Raw genomic sequence first — 19,558 nt, 5'->3', positions numbered from 1 at the left:
TAGTCACTTCCTCGGAATCAGCAGCTTGTTCTGATTCCTGGGTTCCCCGCACAAGCCCCTCTCTTCTCTGACCTTCTTTACTTGGCTAGGAAGTCCAGGATGGCTATCTTGAGTAGATGGCTTCTCTCTCAACCTGTTTGTGAACTTCCTAAGGTGAAGGGGTGGGGAACAATCGTAGATGTCCTAGCACAGGGCTGGGCTTGGAGAAGGTCCTTAATTCTTGTTTGTTGATCTAAAATTTGATTTGGCAGGATTAGGCCTGTACCCATCAGAATATATTCTGGGCTGTGTCAACCCCCACAGTTGTGCTTGAGGAGGAACCCGCCACCACTTGGGGAAATCCCCCACGTCTGTGCTTGCTAAGGCGGCCACGTGGTGCCTGGACATGTCAGGAGTCACTGGGAACGTAGGTCAACACTGGTACAGTCTCCTTGTAGGGTTGTGGGGCAGGTGACCTTTCTGTGTCCAGGTCACGTTGGTCTGAAGGTATAATTAGGTCCCTGGCCCCCTTTCTCCATAACTGGAGAATTCCCAAAGTCCCACAGTCAACCTGTTTGACAAGTAACAGACAAATCCCAAGAGATAAAAGCAGACACACAGCTTTATCCATGAACAAATCTTAACACTTTATTCATCCCTTGGCAGGGAAAGGGGGCCTTGCTCACAAATAGTCAGCTGGTCAGGTGGAGGGGCTGGGGTATGTGTCGTCTATCCAGATAGTATAATATATACCACTGATTATGCAGAAAAAGGAAGGGAAGCAATAAGTTAAAAGCCACATAAGTTATGAAAAAATAATATACATATATTTTATATATCTTGTATCCCCACTGAGGATTTGCTCCCTTGGAAACCAATAAATAGCGGAGAAAAAGCAGCAATCAGCATCCTTTGGGACTTCCAGGGCTGAGTATATGTCTGAATTCCCTCCAGCCTGAGAGAGTCAGTAGTAGCCTTTCAGCAACCCCACACAGGGCTGGAGGAGCTTGAGGCTTAGGAGGGGCCAAGGCCTCCTGGAAAAGGAGATGAATAAATCAAAGACTGGGGCTAGAAGAGGAGGGGAGGCAAGGGGCACGTAGGGAGAGAAGAGGGAAGGAGAGGAGGTAGCTGTGGAGTGGGAGGCTAGAGCTGCCAGGATCCCCCTGTGAGCCCCAAAGGTAAGAGCCAAGAGGAAAAAAGAAGAGCACTCCTCCCATCCCCAAATCTTGTTGGATGCAGAATTTCTCTTCGGTGTCATTGGGATGCCTCGGCATGAACTCAAGGGCTCAGAAGCTTCCAGACCAGCCTGGACTGTGCCTTCTTCATGGCCCTGCCAGAGACAGGGGAGAGGACATGGAAGAAGGGGAGCACAGGGGGAAGAAAAGGCAGGAGCTCTAACCCGCAGGTTTGGGGTGTTCCTGGGCTCCTTGATGGATGCAAAGGAGAGCAGGGCCAGGCTGTTTATCCTGATGGGAAGAACAGAGACCCTGAGAAGCGATTCATGAGAAATAGGCCTGCAGTTTCATGGCTGGGATGGGGCTAGGGGTCTACAGGGCCTGATGCACCGAAGTCAGGTTTCGGGCTTGGAAAAACCTGGGTCGGGGGCAGAGAGCTGAGATCCAGGGTAGGGTAGTGAACCCCAGGACGGCAGGGAGGAGAAGGGAGGGTCTGATTCCCGTGCCTGGTCTCGGGCTGCCATCAGCCTTCTCCCCAAGGAGCTCATCAAAGCACGAAAAGCTTCTGGAGAAGGTTCTGGGAGCTGGCTGAGCAGCCTGTCTAATTCTGACTGTGACCTGCTGGGAGGACTCCGCGGGAGGAGGGAAGAAGCACAGGTGTCTGGGCCGATCTCAGAGGTCCAGGCTCAGGTCCCAACTACCCAGAGAGGCACTTCCCTTCACTCCTGTCAGGTCTCTGGGGAGCCCAGGTGGTGCAGGACAGCCAGGGACGCTCAGGACCCAGTCTCCACGGGACTTCAGATATGAGGAGGGGCCCAAGCAGAACTCATCAGCCTCTGGTCCACAGCCGGCTGGAGCTGGGCAAGCAAGGGCACTGGCCTCGAGGCTGAGGCAAAGGCAAGACTTGAGATGTGAGTTTAGGGCAAGGGTTGGGCAGAAGGGTCAAAGGGACCTTGGTCAGAGCCCTCTGTTAGGGGAGGAGTCTCAGAGAAATGAGGAGGTAGAGACAAAACTGACCCCAATTCCAGTTTTCCAGTCAGGAAACTTCTGGCCAGAGGTTGGACAGGTGGGGTTGTGAATATTCATATGGAGCACAGTGATTCTGAATAGCTGGTGACAGTCCTGTCCCACCCCTGGCACCCCCAGGAAGAATCATTGTTTCGAACTCTCTGTTCAGGATCAGGTTTGTTTCCCCTCCCAACCTAGAGGCCCCAAGCTGTTTTCTTGAGTCTTGCTGCAGCGGAGTGACATGGGGCTCCTGGAGTCCAGCTGCCTTATTCTGAGGTCTCTGACTCCTGCAAGAAGAACTTCTCTGACATTTCGGTGACTTTGATCACATGGCCCCTGCTGTTCTTCTTCTTCCGGGAGGGGGCTCTCGAGAGGTGAGACTTGGAAGCAACTACAGGGAACACAAGGGGTGGGGGAGAGAAGGGGCTGGAGGTATGGGAGCCACTTAAAATGATGTTTTTAGACTCGTGACCTCCCCCTTACCCCGCCTCCTCCCTCGTCGCCTTCCTCGTCATGGGTTCTAGGGGCAAACAGACTCACCAGTTCTGGATCTGGATTGCACAGTGCTAACCATGGCTGCTGAAGGCAAGTCCATCCTGGGAAAGGTGGGAAATGGTGGGATGTGAAGGGAGCCTGTGGCTTATGTTCCCCTGGGATTGGGGGCCTGGGGACTGGCAGGTGGAGGGCAATTCTTGATTGTCACTCCCAGCCCTGGGCTGCCCTGCTGTGTGACCCTGGCCAGCCAGGTTGTCCTCTCTGGGCCTCTGTCCCTTCTCCCCTGTATAAATGACTAGTATATACTGAGCGCTTGTTTGTGACAGGCATTTGCATATAGAATCATATTAATCCTCTTCTCCTCAGGTGGGCCATGTTTATAATTAGCCCATTTTCCAGATGGGAAAACTGAGAATTTAATGGACTTGGGCCAAAGTCCCAGTTCAGAAGTGGCTGAGTCAGGACAGGAACTCAGGCCTGCCAGGCTCACAGTACTGTGCCAGAGGGGCAGGCTGGTTTTGTGTGGGGGCTGGTCCTTCAGGCCTCCCTTTCCTCCAGCCCCACCCCGCCGGCCCCACCCCTCACCGGCTCTCCTCGCCCTCCACCAGCTTCCGGTAGGTGGCGATCTCGATGTCCAGGGCCAGCTTGGTGTTCATGAGCTCCTGGTACTCGCGCAGCTGCCGCGCCATGTCCTTCTTGGCCTGATGCAGGGCATCCTCCAGCTGGGCCAGCTTGGCCTTGGCGTCCTGGAAGGCCAGCTCCCCCTGCTCCTCGGCCTCTTTGATGTTCTCCTCCAGTTTCAGGCACTGCAGCCAGGAGAACAGAGTTGGAAAGGCTCAGTGAGCAGGGGTGGGAGGGAGAGTGGGCCAGGGCCAGGAGGCTACCTCTGTGCTTGGGGGACAGAGGACTAAACAACGCATTCCTGGGCTGGTAATGGGTTGCACTGCAGCAAGAGGGGGTTCAGTGAGACCTAAGGAGATACTTTCTGAAGGCTGCCAAAGAGAGAAGTACCACAAGCCCCCAAAGGAGCCTGTCCCAGCTGTCCTTACAGGGCGGCACTTGCTCTAAAGCCTTGAGTTGGCTGGAAGCCAGGGTTTAGGCCTCTACGCCCTTCTCTCTGTATAGCTGTCGGGAGGCGGTGGGCTCTGGGTATGTGTGGTGGTGGGGCGCTCTAACGTTCCAACAGCCCTGGCCAGTTTACAGAGCACTTTCACGTGCAAAGCTTATGTGATCCCCATAGCTATCTTAGGAGGACCGTTGAGGAAACTGAGGCACAGAAGTGCTAAGTGACCTGCCCAGGTCACTCAGTTGGGTCTTGCGTGTACTCAGCATTTGTGAGTGTGGGACAGTATGAGTCCTTGCACTCCTCCCTGCGCCACCTCCAGGTGGGTCCTCCAGAACTCACGTGGCTCTTGATGGAGAGGATCTGGGATCGGAGCTTCTGAATGCGTACGTTGAGGTCAGCGATCTCGCTGCGGCTATTCTGGAGGCTTTTCCCAAACTCAGCTGAGCAGGCAACCTGCTCCTCCAGCTGGAGGGCGTAGAGGACGTGATGGTGAGGGACTGCTCATTGTGTTCCTCCCAGGGCCCCCCATCCATCACCTCTTGCTGCCCTTTTTTCTCTCCCCCACCCCAAGCCTCACCTCCTCCTCTGTAGCCACCATTCCAGGGCAGCCTCTCTCCGTCTCCTCCCCCACCGTGTCCTCCTCCTGACTGCCCTAGACTGAGCCCCATGGGCTGTGCCCGTACCTGGCCAGGCATTGCTGGGTAGCAGCACCGCCAGCTTCTGAAGGATGCAGACTGTGGGCTCTCCCTGCCCCTGTTACCCCTTGGGGCCCAGCACAGTGCTGGGCTCTCTAATTCTCTATACCTCCCTGTGAGCCAACTGCTATGGTCCCCCCGCCCCTTGCTTCCCTATTCCTTTGTCCCAGAATCTTCGCACACAGCTGAAACCCAGCACAGTGCTGGGCTCTCTAATTCTCTATACCCCATAGAGTGAGCCAACTGCTATGGTCCCCCCGTTGCTTCCCTGTTCCTTTGTCCCAGAATCTTCGCACACAGCTGAAGGCAACCTCAGCCATGGCTAGTGCAGCCCCTCCTGTCCTGGCTGCCTCCGTCTACCCAGTGCTGACAGCCCCAAACCTTGCTCCGGGAGTATGCCTTGGCCTCCTCCAGGCTGCGAGCCACGATGGCATCATACTGGGCTTTCACCTCCTCCACGATGCCACTCAGGTCGATGTGGCAGCGGCTGTCCATGCCCACGGTCACTGACACATCCTTCACTTGGGCTGCCAAGTCCTTTAGCTCCTGGCCAGGCACAGACATGGGGGGCTCAGGGCCGGTGCGGGGGGCACCTGACCCTCAGCCCTCCATAGTCCCCCATTGTCTCTTTATCCCCAGGGTGGGTGCAGGGTGGGCTACTCTGTCTCCCTAGAGAGATGATCAAAACATAAATGCCTCCCCACCATGCCTCTCAGCTTGTACTAGGGAAGCATCTCGCCCCCCCTACTCGCCCACCCTTTGGCCTCTCTCTCTGAGCGGAGGAGAGGGACTCAGGGAGGACTCTTGGCCCCAGAGGTCCACCCTACCAGCCTTATTCCTTTTCACCTTTTCCCCACCGTCTATGCTGTGGCCCCCTCCCAGGGTGGGACACCTTCCTCCTGGCTGATCCAAAAAGGCCCAGGATGTCTGGGCCCGGGGAAGTTGTCCCTTTTGCTCATTGCTGCATCATTATGGCTCAGTGGTGTGCAGCTTCGCCTCCTTCCTTGGATGGGGAGCTCCTTGAGGATCTGGCAGAGCCATTTCATCTCCAGATCCCCCATATCGGGCAAGGGAGCATCTCAGTTTGTTGAATAAATGTTAGAATGAAAGCTCATGGATGATGAGGGGCAGGAGCGGGGCTAGAGGCTGACAAGCCTCTACTCCCCATATACCCCGCCCCACCACCCCACCAGAGGCCAAGGCTAAGGTGACTTCAGGGTCACTCTGAAGACTCACTGCCCCCTCCTCATCTAGCTGAGGGGCTTGCCCAGCAACAATAAGACTTGGCCTTAATATTCTTTATCTTCTCCCTATCATTTTGGACCCCTCTGTGTCCCTCCTCTGTCTTCTTCTCTGCTTAGAACATGCCAATCCCCATCCTCAGAGACCCCTGCAAGTGGTCAAGCCTCCTGTTTCACCAGGAGCTCATTCTAGGCCTGGCTGTGGGCTAAGTGCTTTCCAGGCAGCCTCACGTTTCATCCTCACCAGGCTGGCATGAGAGCTAGCCCCAGATTACAGACAGGAAAGAAACTGCGGCACGAAGAGGTTATGTAAAAAGCTGTGAGCCCAGAGCCCTTTGCTGTTTCTGCTGAAGCCCCTGTCTGTCTTTCCTCCCCAGAATGGCTTTCTATCATGCCTGACAGCTTCTGGCCTGAATGCTCAGGGGTGCGTAGAGAGGCAGGTGGGGTCAGGGGTCTTCAGAAGGGGCTGCAAGGTGTCACCTCTCAAGCCCTGGGCTGCTTTCCCTGGGTGTGCTAAATAACTGCCAGGATCTGCTTGCCCATTGGGAAGGAGGAGGAGGGGGCAGAAGCAGAGTGTTGGTGGCCAGCATTGTATAGAGTGAGTCAGGTGGCTGAGGCCTCCGTGGAGCATGGAGGGTGGGGCAGGTGCCCTGGGAGGTGGGGGTGGATGTCATCTGGAGGAGAGAGGGTGAGGGCCAGGGACTTACAGTTACACATTCTGGCATTCACAGTCCAGCCCTGACCCCCCACTTCATTCATCAAATTTTGGTCCGTGTTCCCATTTTTCTGGTATATATACATATATATGTTAACTTGTTTGTTTGAACCAGGATCCAAACAAGGTCCATACATTGCAATCAATCCATATTCTCTAAGTCTCTTATTCTATAGATACTCCCTCCATCCCTCTCTCTCTCTTTCTCTTTCTCTCTCTCTCTCTTTTTTTTTTTTTAAATTGAAAACATCAGGTTGCTTGCCTTGTAGCATCCCCCATAGTCTAGATTTTACTTGTCACATCGTGGGCTGGTGTTTATCATGCTCCTCTGCCCCTGCATTTCTGAAAGCTGGCAGTTGGATCTGGAGGCCTGCTTGGATACAGGTTCAGTTTTGGCTCATGACCTCATTCTGACCCTGGTTCCTGACTTTGGCTTCCCGCCCCTTGACCCTCTGTCCATCAAAGAGGTTGTAGTTGAGTCTCTGGTGTCCGCCTGCAGAAGCCGGTACTTCTGACCTGCAGCTTGACTCCCCGTAGTCGTAGACTGCAGGGCCCAGGGCAGCTGGAGCCACATGAGTAGCCACGAGGCCAGCTGAGGGAGGCTGCCGTCTCCCTGTCTGCTCCCTGCCTGAGCTGCCCACTAGCATCCCTGGTGACAAGGATCAGCTCCTAGAAAAGGAGTGGTGGGCATCCTTAAGCCCCTCTGGCGGCAACCTGTCTCTGCCTGGGAACCGGCAGGACCCTGAGCCTAGAGGCCAGCTAACTGCCCCTTGGCGGTTTCCCGACCAGGAGTTTTGGTTGATCTTCAAATGAACTTAAGAGATCTCTGTGCAAAAGCAGGGGAGAGCCTGACCCATGCCAGAATATGGCATGGTGCCTACGGACTCATGCCCTACCTCTACTACTCCCGCTCATCCTCGGAGACTAACATTTCCCACGTGGAACTGACATCCTGGCAAGGACTGGTTGGCTGTGGACAGTTTCAGAGATGCAGCTTTGGGGCTCCTTTGGTCAACAAATTGTGGGGGTCAGTGGGCATGGGGAGTTTCAGGTAAAGCCCTCCATTGGCACTTCTAGCCCAGGCCTAAGTTGGCATTTGTTATGGGCCAGGAAAAGGCCAGGGCGCTGTCAGAACACATGGTGGGAAGGCTTCCCCGGTCAGGGTGAGGGACTGGCAAAACACAGCTGATGGAGCAGCCTCAGATCCTTTCTAGAAAGAGGCAGGGTAAGCGCAAGCTTGGTAAACAGAAGCAGGAAATGGAGGGTTTAGAACACCTACAGACCTGTTCAGACGTGCCAGCCCCTTGGAGCTGCAGAAGGTATAACAATGCTGCCTTGTATGGTGTGGAAGTGCCACCATGGGATGTGCACCCCCAAGTTGGAAAGAATTAAGCTGAAGTAAAGTTTAGAGCTTCTCTTGGGAGCCAGAGCCTGAGGACGCCGCCACGTGTGTGACCCACAGGTCAGTGTAGACAGTGACTCTGAGGGGGTAGCTTAGTGCCGCTCGGTAAAATACAGTGTATAATGGCATTGGGATCTGAATACCACCACCTTGTATGAGCTGGGTAACCTGGCCAAGGTTTTAAACCTCTCTGAGCCTCAGTTTTTTCATCTGTAAAATGGGTATAATTATAAAACTAAAACCAGCTAATGTTTAGAAATGCTTACCATGTGCCACAGCAAGGGCTTCAGGATATACTAACAAAATAAATTTTCACAACAGGCCAGTGAGCCGGGCACTATTATTTTCCCTCTTTTACAGATGGGGAAATTGAGGCATAAAAGAACCTGTTCCCGAGTTCGTGTAATTACTGAGCCAGGATTCAAAGCCAAGCTGCTCTAAAGTCTGTGTTCTCTTAATCATTATCCCTACTTCATAGAGTGTGAGGATTAAATGAGATTCTATTTGTAAAGCACTTAACACAGTGCCTGGGATGTAGTAGGCCTGCATTAAATAATAGCTAGGGATACTGTCATAACTGGAGAAGGTGATGGAGCTGGGGCAAAGTGTCCAGGAGAAGAGCAGCCCATTCCTGGAGCAGCCTCCCCAAGGCACCTCCAGGCAGGCTCCAAAGTAGCTTACCCATGTCAGGCTCTCCATGCAGTGATCTGCATCCCAGGAGGTGTGCCCGACTGCAGGGGGTTGTCAGCAGATTGCTAGCTAATCTCCCTGGAACCAGAGTTTATGGGTGGGGCAGGCGTCGTTCTGGCTGGTTGCAGCCAGGCCCCAAATGCCCTCTGGAGCTGGAGAGTACCTTGGAAGCTGAAGGGGAATGTGAGCCTGTCAGCCCAGGCTTCTCTCATTAGCCTGTGTACTTGGAAGTGAGGGGCAGGGGTTGCTCAAGAGGCTGTAGCAGTAGATGGGGCCCTGAGCAGCCCATGGACTTCGGCTCCTGGGAAAGGCTTTCAGGCCTTATTTCTATCGTGCGTGCGTGCGTGCGTGCGTGCATGTGTGTGTGTGTGTGTCGCTCCAAAGTGGAAACCAGCATGTCCAGCCCTCCTGGGGCTACTGATGTCAGCCATGGTTTTCTTCCACCTGAGGTGGCCGTGGCTAACACCTTCCTCTGCTTTGACTTGCTTTGTCTGATGTGGTAACCACTAGCCCAGCCATATGTGGTTGTGAGCACTTGAAATGTGGCTAATCAGAACTGAGATGAGCTTAAGTATAAAATACACACCAGATTTTGAAGGTTTAGTATGAGAAAAAGAATGTAAAATAGCCCATTCATTTTTTATATTGATTACATGTTGAATAATCATATTTTGGATATATCGGGCTAAATAAAATATATTATTAACATTAATTTTTTCTATTTCCTTTTTTAAAAATATGGCTGCTAGAAAACTTAAAATTATTAAGTTACATAATTATGTATAAAATTATTTAAAATACATGACATATGTGGCTCACGTTACATTTCCATTAGTGCCGGCTTAGAGACTCCACTGGTATGGGGAAACTTTTTAGCAAAGGGTCAGTATTGGCTTCTCAGTCTGTGGCGGAACATGGAGAGAAACGCAGACCTCACGTCCTAACACCAACCTGCACCTTGCTGCCTCTCAAAGTAATAGTAACTGCTCTAATGCCCTGAGAACCTACGACATTTCACTGCAGTCCCTTCTCCATAGCAACCTTATACCAGCACAAGCCATATCCTTCACCCCCTCTGCAGTATCCTCCCCAGTACCCACCAAGGGCTGCCTGTCACACTTAGAATAAGGTCCAAAGCCCAGCTCAGGGCCCAAGGCCCTACGTGAGCTGACCCCTGGCCGCTCTGCTCTAGCCACAGCTGCTTCTTTCTCTCCCTTTTATCACCAAACTCACTCCTGCTATAGGTGCTTTGCACAGCTCTTCCTTCCGCCCACAGCCTCCTCACATCTCTACTGGGCTGGATCTTCCTGGGCCTCCTCTGGCTTGCACCTCCTCTGAGACCTCCCCTGACCTTGGGGTCTGACGCTTTCCCCTCCCTCCAGCACTATCTCATCACTTGCTTTCTTTGCAGTCCAGCACTTTTCACCCTCCAAAATCATCTTGTTCAGATGTTTGTTTACTTGCTTACTACCTGTCCCCTCCTGAGAGCAGGAACTTTGGCCGTCCTGTTCACTGCTGTGATATCAGTGCCTAGCACCTAGCAGGCGTGCAGAAAACATTTGTTAAACATTTGTTAGTCCTCGTCACAACCCCATGAGCCTGGAACTATTACTCATCCCGTGTTATAGGTGAGGAAACTGAGGCACAGAGTAGAGAAATAGCTTGTCCAAAGTCACAGAAATGGTATAAAAAAGAAAAAGAAAAAAAGATATAGTCAGGATTGAGGTCCAAGGGCTGTAAAATCTACATGGAGCCAGGGGCTAAGGAGTTTTGGGGCTGTGACTCTGGCAATGCTCAGGTTATCGTAGGTTATGCCTGGCCTTCCTCCAGCTACGTCTCCATACTTGCAGAACCTCTGCCTTGGCTTAGAACTTGGGCCCTGGGCTTGCTGAGATGTGGGCAAACAGTGCAGAGGGCAGATTTGGACACACTGGTCTTGCTGATGTCTGCCTGGGCTAGACCCACAGTGAGTTTAGGCAGAGGAGCCACTAACCTGCCTCTCAAGCCAATCAGTGGTGCCCCTGGTTCATCCACAAAGGGCTTGGCTTGCCTGTGGAGGACTCTGCCAGGGACATGAAGCTCTTCACCGTGGCTGATGTGGGTGGTCTGCTTGGGAGGTCTGCCTCCCTGCTGTTCCCAAGGGCCACGGTATTCTCTCTGCTCTGCTACCTCCCATGGCCACAAACAGGGCTCAGGCCCACAGAAACCCCATCTGGGGGCTGAGTCTGATGGAAGGGGTGTGGCTGTGGCAGCCATGAGGCCCAATCTCCCTCTCTAGAGGACGAGGCCATGAAGTCAAGGTCAGCAGCCCCTAGGGCCATTGCAGCAGAATTTTTTGATTGCAGTGGCGACTTTGATCCCTGCCCTAATCTTAGCCGTGTTGCCATAGCTTGGCACCAGCAGTCTGCAGCATATAGGCTGCCAAGTCCTGTCATCTCCAACAATGGTTCTGCCTACTCACAGCTGAATCGAAGCATCACCCCTATACCTCCTTGTCCCTGAAACAAGGGGTGTAGAGAGGGAACCACAGATCCCAAAGGAGGCCCAGAAGATAGAATGGATCAGAGGGGTGGCGTCCAGCAGCCAGCAGCAGGGGCCATCTGCTGACTGCACCTGCAATGTACTAGGCCTTACTGGGCCCTTGTCCCCTTAGGCTCGGCTGAGGACTTAGGGACAAATGAGAATGTCTGGAGGCTCCTCTGTCTGCATTTGACTGGGTCATTTTTGTTGTGCAAAATCTAGTTTTGTCTGGGAACCAGAGAATCCAACTACAGGTTTTCTCTGCCTTGGCCCCGAATAGGGAAGTGCGACGTGTGTTCTACCATCAGAGCTGGAACTGTGGGCGCTTGAGAGTTAGGCTGCAGGGATAGATTAGTTCAATAAGAGTGGCCATTTGAGACCCCTGGTTTCCTGCTCTGAGGCCACATCCTGAGCCTCGTCCAGATGCACCTGGTCCCCTATGTGCCCTCAGCACTTCTGCACACAAAAGGCACAGGTTCTCCCTGAGAGAGTGGTCTTTTGGGAACCTGCCCATGCTCCATGAAATGAGTAATGAGTGAAAATGTTGGATTATTGACGGTAGTGCAGGAAGGAGTTTAGGGAATCCTTACAATTGTGGCCGGAAACAGTGAGTGACTGTGAAGGTTCCACATCCCACTGGATTGCCCTTCCCTCCCCTGCACCCCTGGGCCATGGACCCATCAGCTCTTGGCTCAGCAGGACACTGGCCCTGTCTTCTCACCTGCTCATAGATGGTTTTCATCAGCTCCACAAAGCTCTGTAGGCCTTTTAACTTGGTCTCCAGTTCGGTCCGTCGAAGACACTCTGCATCCAGGTCCTGGGGGTGGGTACAGTGGTGAGTGATGGGAGAGGGAGAGTTGAGGCATCCCAGGGCAGGAGTGGAGGGGGAGCCTTTGCTTCCTGGGTGAGATGGGGGTGATTCTCAGAGGAGACCTGGCTCAGAAGCTGAGAGGATGAGCAGGGTGGGGGCAGGTATCTCTCTGTCTGTCTGCCTATCTGTGGTTCTGGGACTCAGGCCTTTGAGGGCTTTGCTTAGGGATCTGGAGGGAAAGTAGGCAGTTGGTCCATGAGGAAGGATTCCCTGGGGCAGGCTGGGCAGGCTACCTTCTTCAGCTGGACGAAGGTAAACTCCATGTCTGTGCGCTTGGAGATCTCATCTTCATACCTGGGAGTGAGGAAGGAGAGAGAAGAGAGGAGGGAGAGAGAGGAGAGGAGGGAGAGAGAGGCTGTTTAGCCGGACGTGGCAGGGGCCTGGGGTTTGGTTAACCCTCCTTGGGTGGGGATCAGGGCCTCTGCTGTGAGCGCATTTGGTACACTGTGCCAATTAGAAAAAAGCGGTCCTTCCTTCAGACAGATAGAGCCCCCGTCTTCTATGACACAAGCCCTCTCCCCCATGATATCCCAATGTTGGCTCTGGGGAAGCAAGCAAACTTGTTCTCTTTCCTGACAATCAGCCAGTCCTCTCCTAGTGGCATCTGTTCCTTTCCTGGCTCTGCTCCACATTCATCTCTGCCACGAAGCCTCTCCTGATTGTGCGGCCTTTTCACTCTGATACTTTGTTCTCTTTTCTTTTTCCTGTCTCCTCCCACAGGAGTCTCAGTTTCAAATAAGCTGTACCTTTGGTCAAGTCTGCACCAAGCATTCTGCTTATCTTTCACTCTCTCTCACTTTCACCCTCCCCACAGCCCCACCCTTCTCCCCTCTACTAGATGGTAGGACACCATCCCTTCATGTTCCCTCCAGAGGGAGGACAGGAAGAGCATGGGCTTTACAGTAAGATGGACCCCCAGTGTAGTTTTAAGCAGGTCACTCCGCCCCTCGTTCTTGAACTCCCTTGTCTACCGTGGGATGTGTGCGTGCGTGGGGGCTGCGGAGTCCACCCCTGATGCAAAGGCAGACATATAGTCAGTACTCAACTAAGGTGGATCCCATCTCTTCTCAGATTTGCCTCCTTGCTCAAGTCCGCCTCAAGGACACTGTTGGATGGGAGATGGGATCTGGGACCTTACCCTCTTCCTCTAGTGAAGATGTCTGTCTGGGCTCCCTGGGGTGGGCGTCTGCTATCCACAGACTGCCCCCTCAGCCCTAGCTGCCCCAGCAGAAGTGGGGATTCTTTGGCTTCCTGTTTTCTTCTCTCCTCTCCAGGGACTGCTTTAATCACTGGCAGCTCTAATTACAGCCGCCCGCCTGCCCCAGTCCCCACCTCACGGCAGGGGCAGCGTCACCCATCGTCCGCCCACATAGGCTGGCTGGACCTGCCACCCTCAGGCTTTCTTCTGCCACCCCTCAGGCCTTCTTTTCCATCGACTTATCTGAGGAGCTGAGGGGAGCGGATCTGCCTGGTTGAGAGCCCACAATGCATTCGGGTCCTGGAACTCAGTGTGCTGAGCGTGCACTCTCTCTGGCTACTGCCTTGGATTCCAAGAGTCTGTGTGGGGCTCTGAGGGTGTAAGTCACCAGGGCGGAGTGGAGTGGTGGGCCAGGGAGACTGTTCTGCAGTCTGGGCTTACCAGGGTGAAAAAGATGCCCAAGAAACTTCACCTGCACCTGCTCCCGTGACCCTCAGAGTCCCCGTCCTGTTGGTTTCATTTCACAAATGAGAAAATGGAGACTCAGAGGAGGGCTTGAAGGCTCCTGTGGTGTGCTGGTTAAGCATGGGGCTCCAGAGCCAGGCTAGCTGGGCTCAAATCCTGCTTCCCTGCTAACCAGCTGTGTGACCTCGGATAAGCCACTTGAGTGTGCCTTAGTCATGATAATGGTGATGTCGTGAGGCCAAAATGAGTTAGTACATGAAATGTTCACAACAGTACCTGCCTCCCACTAAATCTATTGCTACGATGATCACCTGAGCTCCGTTCTTTCCAACACCAGGCCCATGCCCTCGGCCCCTCTGCCTTGGCCTCTAGCGTTTTCAGAGAGAAACTGTGGGAAGCTTCTTTGCAGAGAGAGAGTGGGTGGTTCTCTGCACATCCTTCACAAATCCTCAGGGCTGGGCTGACTGGAACAGGTTTCTCTTTGAGATCTGGGGTCTGCTGAGGAATTCCCTGCCCTGGGGACAGGGGCCTGGGAAGCCCGAACTAGAAAAACACCTCATTGACTGGCCTTCCCCACACAGCCTTGTGGTCAAATCTCTTTCCTTCTCCTCTTCCCTTTGGATAGCAGAGTTCTGCCTGCCTTGGTTCCGGAGAGCTGTCCAGTGGGGGCCCTCTGAGGTGTCGAACCCCTCCTTATCCCTCACTGCTTTCCCATCCTTTTGTACAGCCTTCCCTCCTCTCTGCTCATCGACTCCCCTGGATTTTAGCCCCGGTTCGCCCCCTCAACCAGATGCTCCCGCAGATGCTCCCGTGCAGCGAACAGCGTGCACAGCTGTATGCAGCATTCCTGAATCACGTACTGTGTGGTGCTGGGCCAGCTGTTCTGCCTAGGTGGGCTTCTGCTTCATTCTTAGTAAATAGAAATGTCAGCTAGCTGGTCTTTGGGGTCCTGGCTACGTCAAAGCTTTGGAAAGTCTTCATTTTTATAGAGGCTTAGGTGATGCCATCTCTCCTATAATCCCCAATTTGCCAACCACCAGCTCCCAAACTCGTTCTCAGTCCTTTTCAGCTTGTCACACCCGTACCCCTCTTCCCACTTGTTTATTTCTAGGAGTGAAGCTGATCTCATCAGCCTTGTAGAGGCAGGGCACACCCCTCCCTGTCAGGGCTTGGCCTGGCGTCTCCTGGCTCCTAGAGGCCCCCAGGCTCTGCACAGCCAGGCTGCAGCTGCCCCTGCTTTGGTCTGCAGACCCAAAGCCCTCCAGCGTCGCTTCCCTCAACTCAGGTGGGTTTCCTACCCAGAGAGGGGATGAGAAGCCCTAAACCAAAGTAATAATATCAAGCAGCAGATGGAAACCAGGCAGCAAGCCAGATGAGGGGGCTGAGACAGATTAGAACAAGACGTAGTGTTTGTACAGAACTTCCAGTTACAAAGTGTCTCCATGGATGTGATCTGGCTGGGCTCACAAGAGCAGCCTCTTGAGGTGGATGGCCGAGGTTAGGGATGGGATTTAGCATGCATGGCTGTGTGACAGAGGACAAGCCCTTGCCCTCTCTGGGCCTGTGTTTCTTTCTCCTAAAAGGATGATCCCAGGCCCCCATCCAGCTTTGCCATTTTCTGAGTCTTTGAGCTTCTATTAGATATCGATGAAATGAGTCACAGTTTCTGGTGCACTGACAGTTTCCCCCAGCGTGGTCAGAATGGGCAATCAGATTTCCCATGTGTTTCCCTAGGACTTGGGAGGGCAGGGCTGGGGAGAGGTGGCCCCCAGGCCAGGGAGGGGTCCAGCCATGAGGACCAACTCAGGCCTGTTGGCTGGAAAGTTCCAATCAGATCCACAGATGAGGAAACTGAGGCCCAGAGTAGGGAGAGTTTCCTGTGTGACCATCCCTTCTGAATGCGGCCTGAGCAGGAGAGGTCATGCAGAGAGGTGCTGGGCAAGCTGAGCCTCAGCCCAGGTTCTGGGACTCCCGACAGGCTGCTCCCACCCTCCAGCCCCGGTTGGCTGGCTGTTCTAGAGACAGCAGGCCTCACCTTGGGTCAGCAGGGCTTGGAGTAGGGCCCAAGCACTGGCGGAGGAGGATGGAGTTAAGCCATATCCTGTCCTCCCCTCACCCTGGATGGGGACCTCATTGCAAGGAGACCAGGTTCAGGTGCACAACCTCTCTGGTCTGCCCAGCCTCCTTGTCCATGAAGCCCTGGCCCATCTCTGGTCGGAGAGTGTCATTTCTCCTCCGAGCCACCCAATCGCCTGGTCTGCCTTTCTAGATTGGCCAATTCAGTTCAGCAAAACTTATTAAGCACCACACTGTGTGCTGAGCACTTCAGCCTTCAAGAGATAGAGGAATGGCCATTTATAGCCACACTGAACTCCCGACTTTTTCCTCATAGCAGCTTTAGTTGGTGTCAGCCATCATCCTTCCCACTCCACACAGAAGGAAATTGAGGTTTGCACGTTAGGCAACTTGACCGACATCACAAAGCTAGGGAGGGATGGGGGCAGGGAGTAAATGCCTATACCCAAGCTTGGGCCCTTAACCACACTGGTGGGCCACATTGCCTGCCAGCTTGTTCCTGTCTGTCTGCCCTGCTAAGTTGTAAAAGCATCTTGCAGGCCGGGGCTGTGTTTCCCTCATCTCTCCAGATCCCAAGTTGGCCACTAATGTCAGCGTGCACTACCTGCGGGGGAATTGCTTCTTTATTCTAATGAAACTTACCACTTCTGTCCTCTGCCTGCACCTGCTCCTGCATATCCAAAGCAGGAGCCCATCTGTTGCTCTAGCTGGTGACGTAATTTCCCATTGCCAAGGGGACGTGTGGGTGAGAGCAAGCATGTTTATGGGAATGGGAGGAGGGGATAGGAGATGGTGGTTGCAGTGGTACTCAGGGTGGGCCCAGCAAGCACAGGATTTATCTGCCAGACATCGTAAGAATGACTTCAGCGTAAGACTCCCTGTTTGGGGGTAGGGAAGCTGTGGATTCATTGCCATATTCCCCCAATATTTAAAATACCACTTGGCACATAGTAGGTTCTCAATAAGTATGTCTGGAATAAAGAACTGTTCTTTTAAGAAGTGTCCTCTTTTTCTGGCTTGGGTGCCCCAGACCTTGCACTCGAGTGCAGGTTGGTCCCCACTCGCAGTCCCTGCCCACAGCCCCCATAGGGCGCACCCTACCTGATTCGAAACTCCTCGACTTTCTCAAGCATCTGCAGCAGGTTGGCCTCCAGCTGTCCCCGCTCCTGGCTCACTTTGCGCAGTTCCTCCTGCAGCCGGCCCTGATACTTCTCGTAGAGGTGCCCAAGGTCAAAGGCAGTAGAGCCCTGGCCCTGCAGGAAGCTCCAGCGGGTCTCCAGCAGCCGGTTGCGCTGCTCCAGGGCCTGCACCTGGGCGAGTAGGAAGGCTTCGGTGAGAGGGCCAGGTGTGGACGGGTTGGGCGCAGAGGCCCTGGGCCAGCCACCTTGCCCCCGTGGAGGCTTCCCTTGGAAGTGGTAGCTCATCTGCTCTCTGCACCTATCTGGGCCCTTACTCAGCAAGTTCAAGTGGCATCTCCAATTACTGATCGTTCAAACTGAAGATGGTGAGATAGGAGGGAATCAGAGAGAGGCGGAGCCAGTTAGCAAAGATTTCGTAGGGAGGAGCAGGGCCAGCTAGATGAGTGAAGGGGGAATGAAATGTGAATGTGACAGGCTCTCCATGCCCGCCTGGGGCTTGGGCGGGAGACCCCAGGGAACCTCAGAGGCTCATCTGCTGCGCCCCCTCGACAAGTCTGGTCTCATCTGGCCTTGGAAACTCAGCAGGGTAGGGCCTGGTTAGTACTTAAATGGAATCTTCCCTGCAACTGTGGACTTGTAGCCTTTCCGGTCCTCAGTTTCAGCAGGTAGAAGTTGGAGATGGTATCAACTGGCCTGCCCACCTCTGAGGGCTGTTGGGAGAAGGGCCTGGGATGTGCTTTGGAATAGTAATAATAGCAAATGCTTATATGGCCTCTATTGGATGTCAGGCCTGTCCTAGGGCTTGACATCTTTAACTCATTAACTCCCCACGACAACCTCATGGGGTAGGTATTGTTATTAGCTGTACTTTACAGATGAGGAAACAAGGCCACAGAAAGGTTAAATAACTTGCCCAAGGTCACACAATTATCAAGTGGTAGAGCCAGGTGTAGAATCCAGTTAGTTTGTGTTTAGAATCTCTTAACCACTGTAACATGTCTCCTGTCTGCTGCTGGGGTCACTGCAGGCCCTGGGACCCACTTGCCCTTCCTGGCTGGCTTCTGCCTCTAGTTAGGGCCAGTTTTGCCTTGAGGATAAAGACTGGGGGGCTCTGGGCTCAGCTACTCCTCTCAAACTCTGCCTCCTTCACACTCTCCTGCTTAGACTGCTACACGGGCTCCCACAGCCCTCAGCTCACATCCCAGCCCCTGGCAGGCTGTCAGGGTTCCTCTTGAGTTCTCTCCTTCCCTCCTCCCAGTCCAGCCCAGCCTGAGGCTCCCCCTGCCTCTTCCCCACCCTGCCAGTCCTCTCCAGGCTCCGGCCTCTCTTTGGCACGACCATTTCCACCATCCCAGTCCCTTTCCAGTTGTGCTACCAGCTCCCTTCCTGCAGGAAGCCTCACCCCTTCCCTCCTATATGAGGCCCTCAGCTTATCTGCTCCTCCCTTGTCCTGACCTACTACCCTCCCTGTCAGCCTGAGAGCCATCTGTTCTCCTCCTGGGGTTCCTAACCCCATGATGCCCGGGATAGGGGTGGGCCACTGAAGCAGGAGAGACGGCTGGGGCCTGTATGGTGCGGGCTGTCATTGTCGTGAGAATGTGGTGATAACCAGTTCAGTGACGTTCCCTATGACCATGGGCAAATAGCTAGGTCTCCTCCCTCTCACTGCTGGTGCTAGCACCCAGAATCACAGTCCAAAAGAACCAGAATCTTAGCCAGGAGCCTTTGGAGCAGCTGGTCTGTACCCTTCATTTGCAGAGGAAGAGATGGGGGCCCAGGGCAGTCAAATGACTTGTCCAGTGTTACATAGCAACTTGGTGGCCAAGCTTCCTGGACAGGCCCATGTGATGGTGGCTGCTACTCTGGACCATCATAGATTTCTTGTTCCTCCTGCATCTGGGCACCGGGGAAGGGGGAGCCCTTCTCTCTGCCCTTCCCACCTCTCCAAGTTTGCATGAGATACTTCGATGCCCTTGAGAAGTGCCCCTTGACATTCGTGGTGACGATTTTTTTGATAGCCTCTGTGGGCTGTCATTCCCCTGCTCAACTCCCATTTGTACTGGTAAGTTCTGCTCGAAGCCATCCTAAGCCTATAGTAGTCGCAGCCAAACAGGTTCAGTAGGGATGGAAGTCAAGAGGGTTTCTGTCTTGTGTGTGTGAGAGGGCTCATTGGGGGAGCGGTATCTGCTTGCCTCACCTTCCCTCCGTTTTGACAAGCAGGAGCCCGTGTTTACACTGAGGGTGGGGTGAGAGGAGACATGTGAAGCTCCTTTCTCCACCCATGAGCAAAAACAAAATCCTTTACACCAGGAAGTCCTTCCCATAGTCTAACTTCAACCCCCTATACTGTAGTACTAGGCCGCTGGGAGATGGAGTACATTTGGCCAGCCAGTCCGGCCGGAGGGCATTTTGGCTGTGGGAGATCTGGGGCAGCCCCCTTTCTCTGATGCCCTTGAGAGAGCTGCCTGTTGTCTCAGTAGGTGGGGATGGAACTGAACCCCTACCCAGGGCCTTCCCTGCAGAAAGCCTCCTCCCTCTTGGAACAAAGGCCTAGGGAGGTGCCAGGTTAATTGTCACCAACCTGCCCAGGCTGCTGAGCACTCATCTCTCATTCCCCTTCTTCCTTATTCTGGCTGATGCCCCTGCCCTTAGATCACACAGTGGCAGTTCTAGAAGGGGTATCAGAGGGCAAACCCCTGGTCTATCTGCCTTGTGTTGTACAAATGAGGAAACTGAGGCCCAGAAATGCAGAATTCATCATGACTCAACTGAGTTGCCCAGATCAGGGTGGGGGAGACATGTGTTTTTGTAGGGACGAGCAGG

General features: G+C 53.7%; 1 protein-coding gene across 13 annotated transcripts in view; it reads right to left on the bottom strand.

The window, feature by feature from the left end:
• Positions 1–601: 601 nt before the first annotated feature.
• KRT80 (keratin 80) overlaps positions 602–19,558 on the bottom strand; it is a 40,681-nt gene continuing 21,724 nt past the window's right edge. For 11 of the 13 annotated variants that reach the window (XM_025045383.1, XM_025045379.1, XM_015588444.2 and 8 more), the window contains 8 exons: positions 16,698–16,906; positions 12,091–12,151; positions 11,708–11,803; positions 4,800–4,964; positions 4,063–4,188; positions 3,243–3,463; positions 2,703–2,758; positions 602–2,553 (listed from right to left, as the gene is read on the bottom strand). In XM_025045383.1, the coding sequence (XP_024901151.1) occupies positions 2,429–2,553; positions 2,703–2,758; positions 3,243–3,463; positions 4,063–4,188; positions 4,800–4,964; positions 11,708–11,803; positions 12,091–12,151; positions 16,698–16,906 (1,059 nt within the window). In that variant the 3' untranslated portion in view covers positions 602–2,428. Of the gene's footprint in view, positions 2,589–2,702; positions 2,759–3,242; positions 3,464–4,062; positions 4,189–4,799; positions 4,965–11,707; positions 11,804–12,090; positions 12,152–16,697; positions 16,907–19,558 lie in introns of all 13 variants that reach the window. The other 2 variants (XM_015588443.2, XM_015588447.2) reach the window with 1 other exon arrangement.

This window comes from Pteropus alecto, unplaced genomic scaffold (genome assembly GCF_000325575.1).
Source record: "Pteropus alecto unplaced genomic scaffold, ASM32557v1 scaffold220, whole genome shotgun sequence".
Lineage (NCBI taxonomy): Eukaryota > Metazoa > Chordata > Mammalia > Chiroptera > Pteropodidae > Pteropus > Pteropus alecto.
The sequence above is the reverse complement of the archived record's forward strand: the minus strand, read 5'-3'. Positions and strand labels throughout refer to the sequence as shown.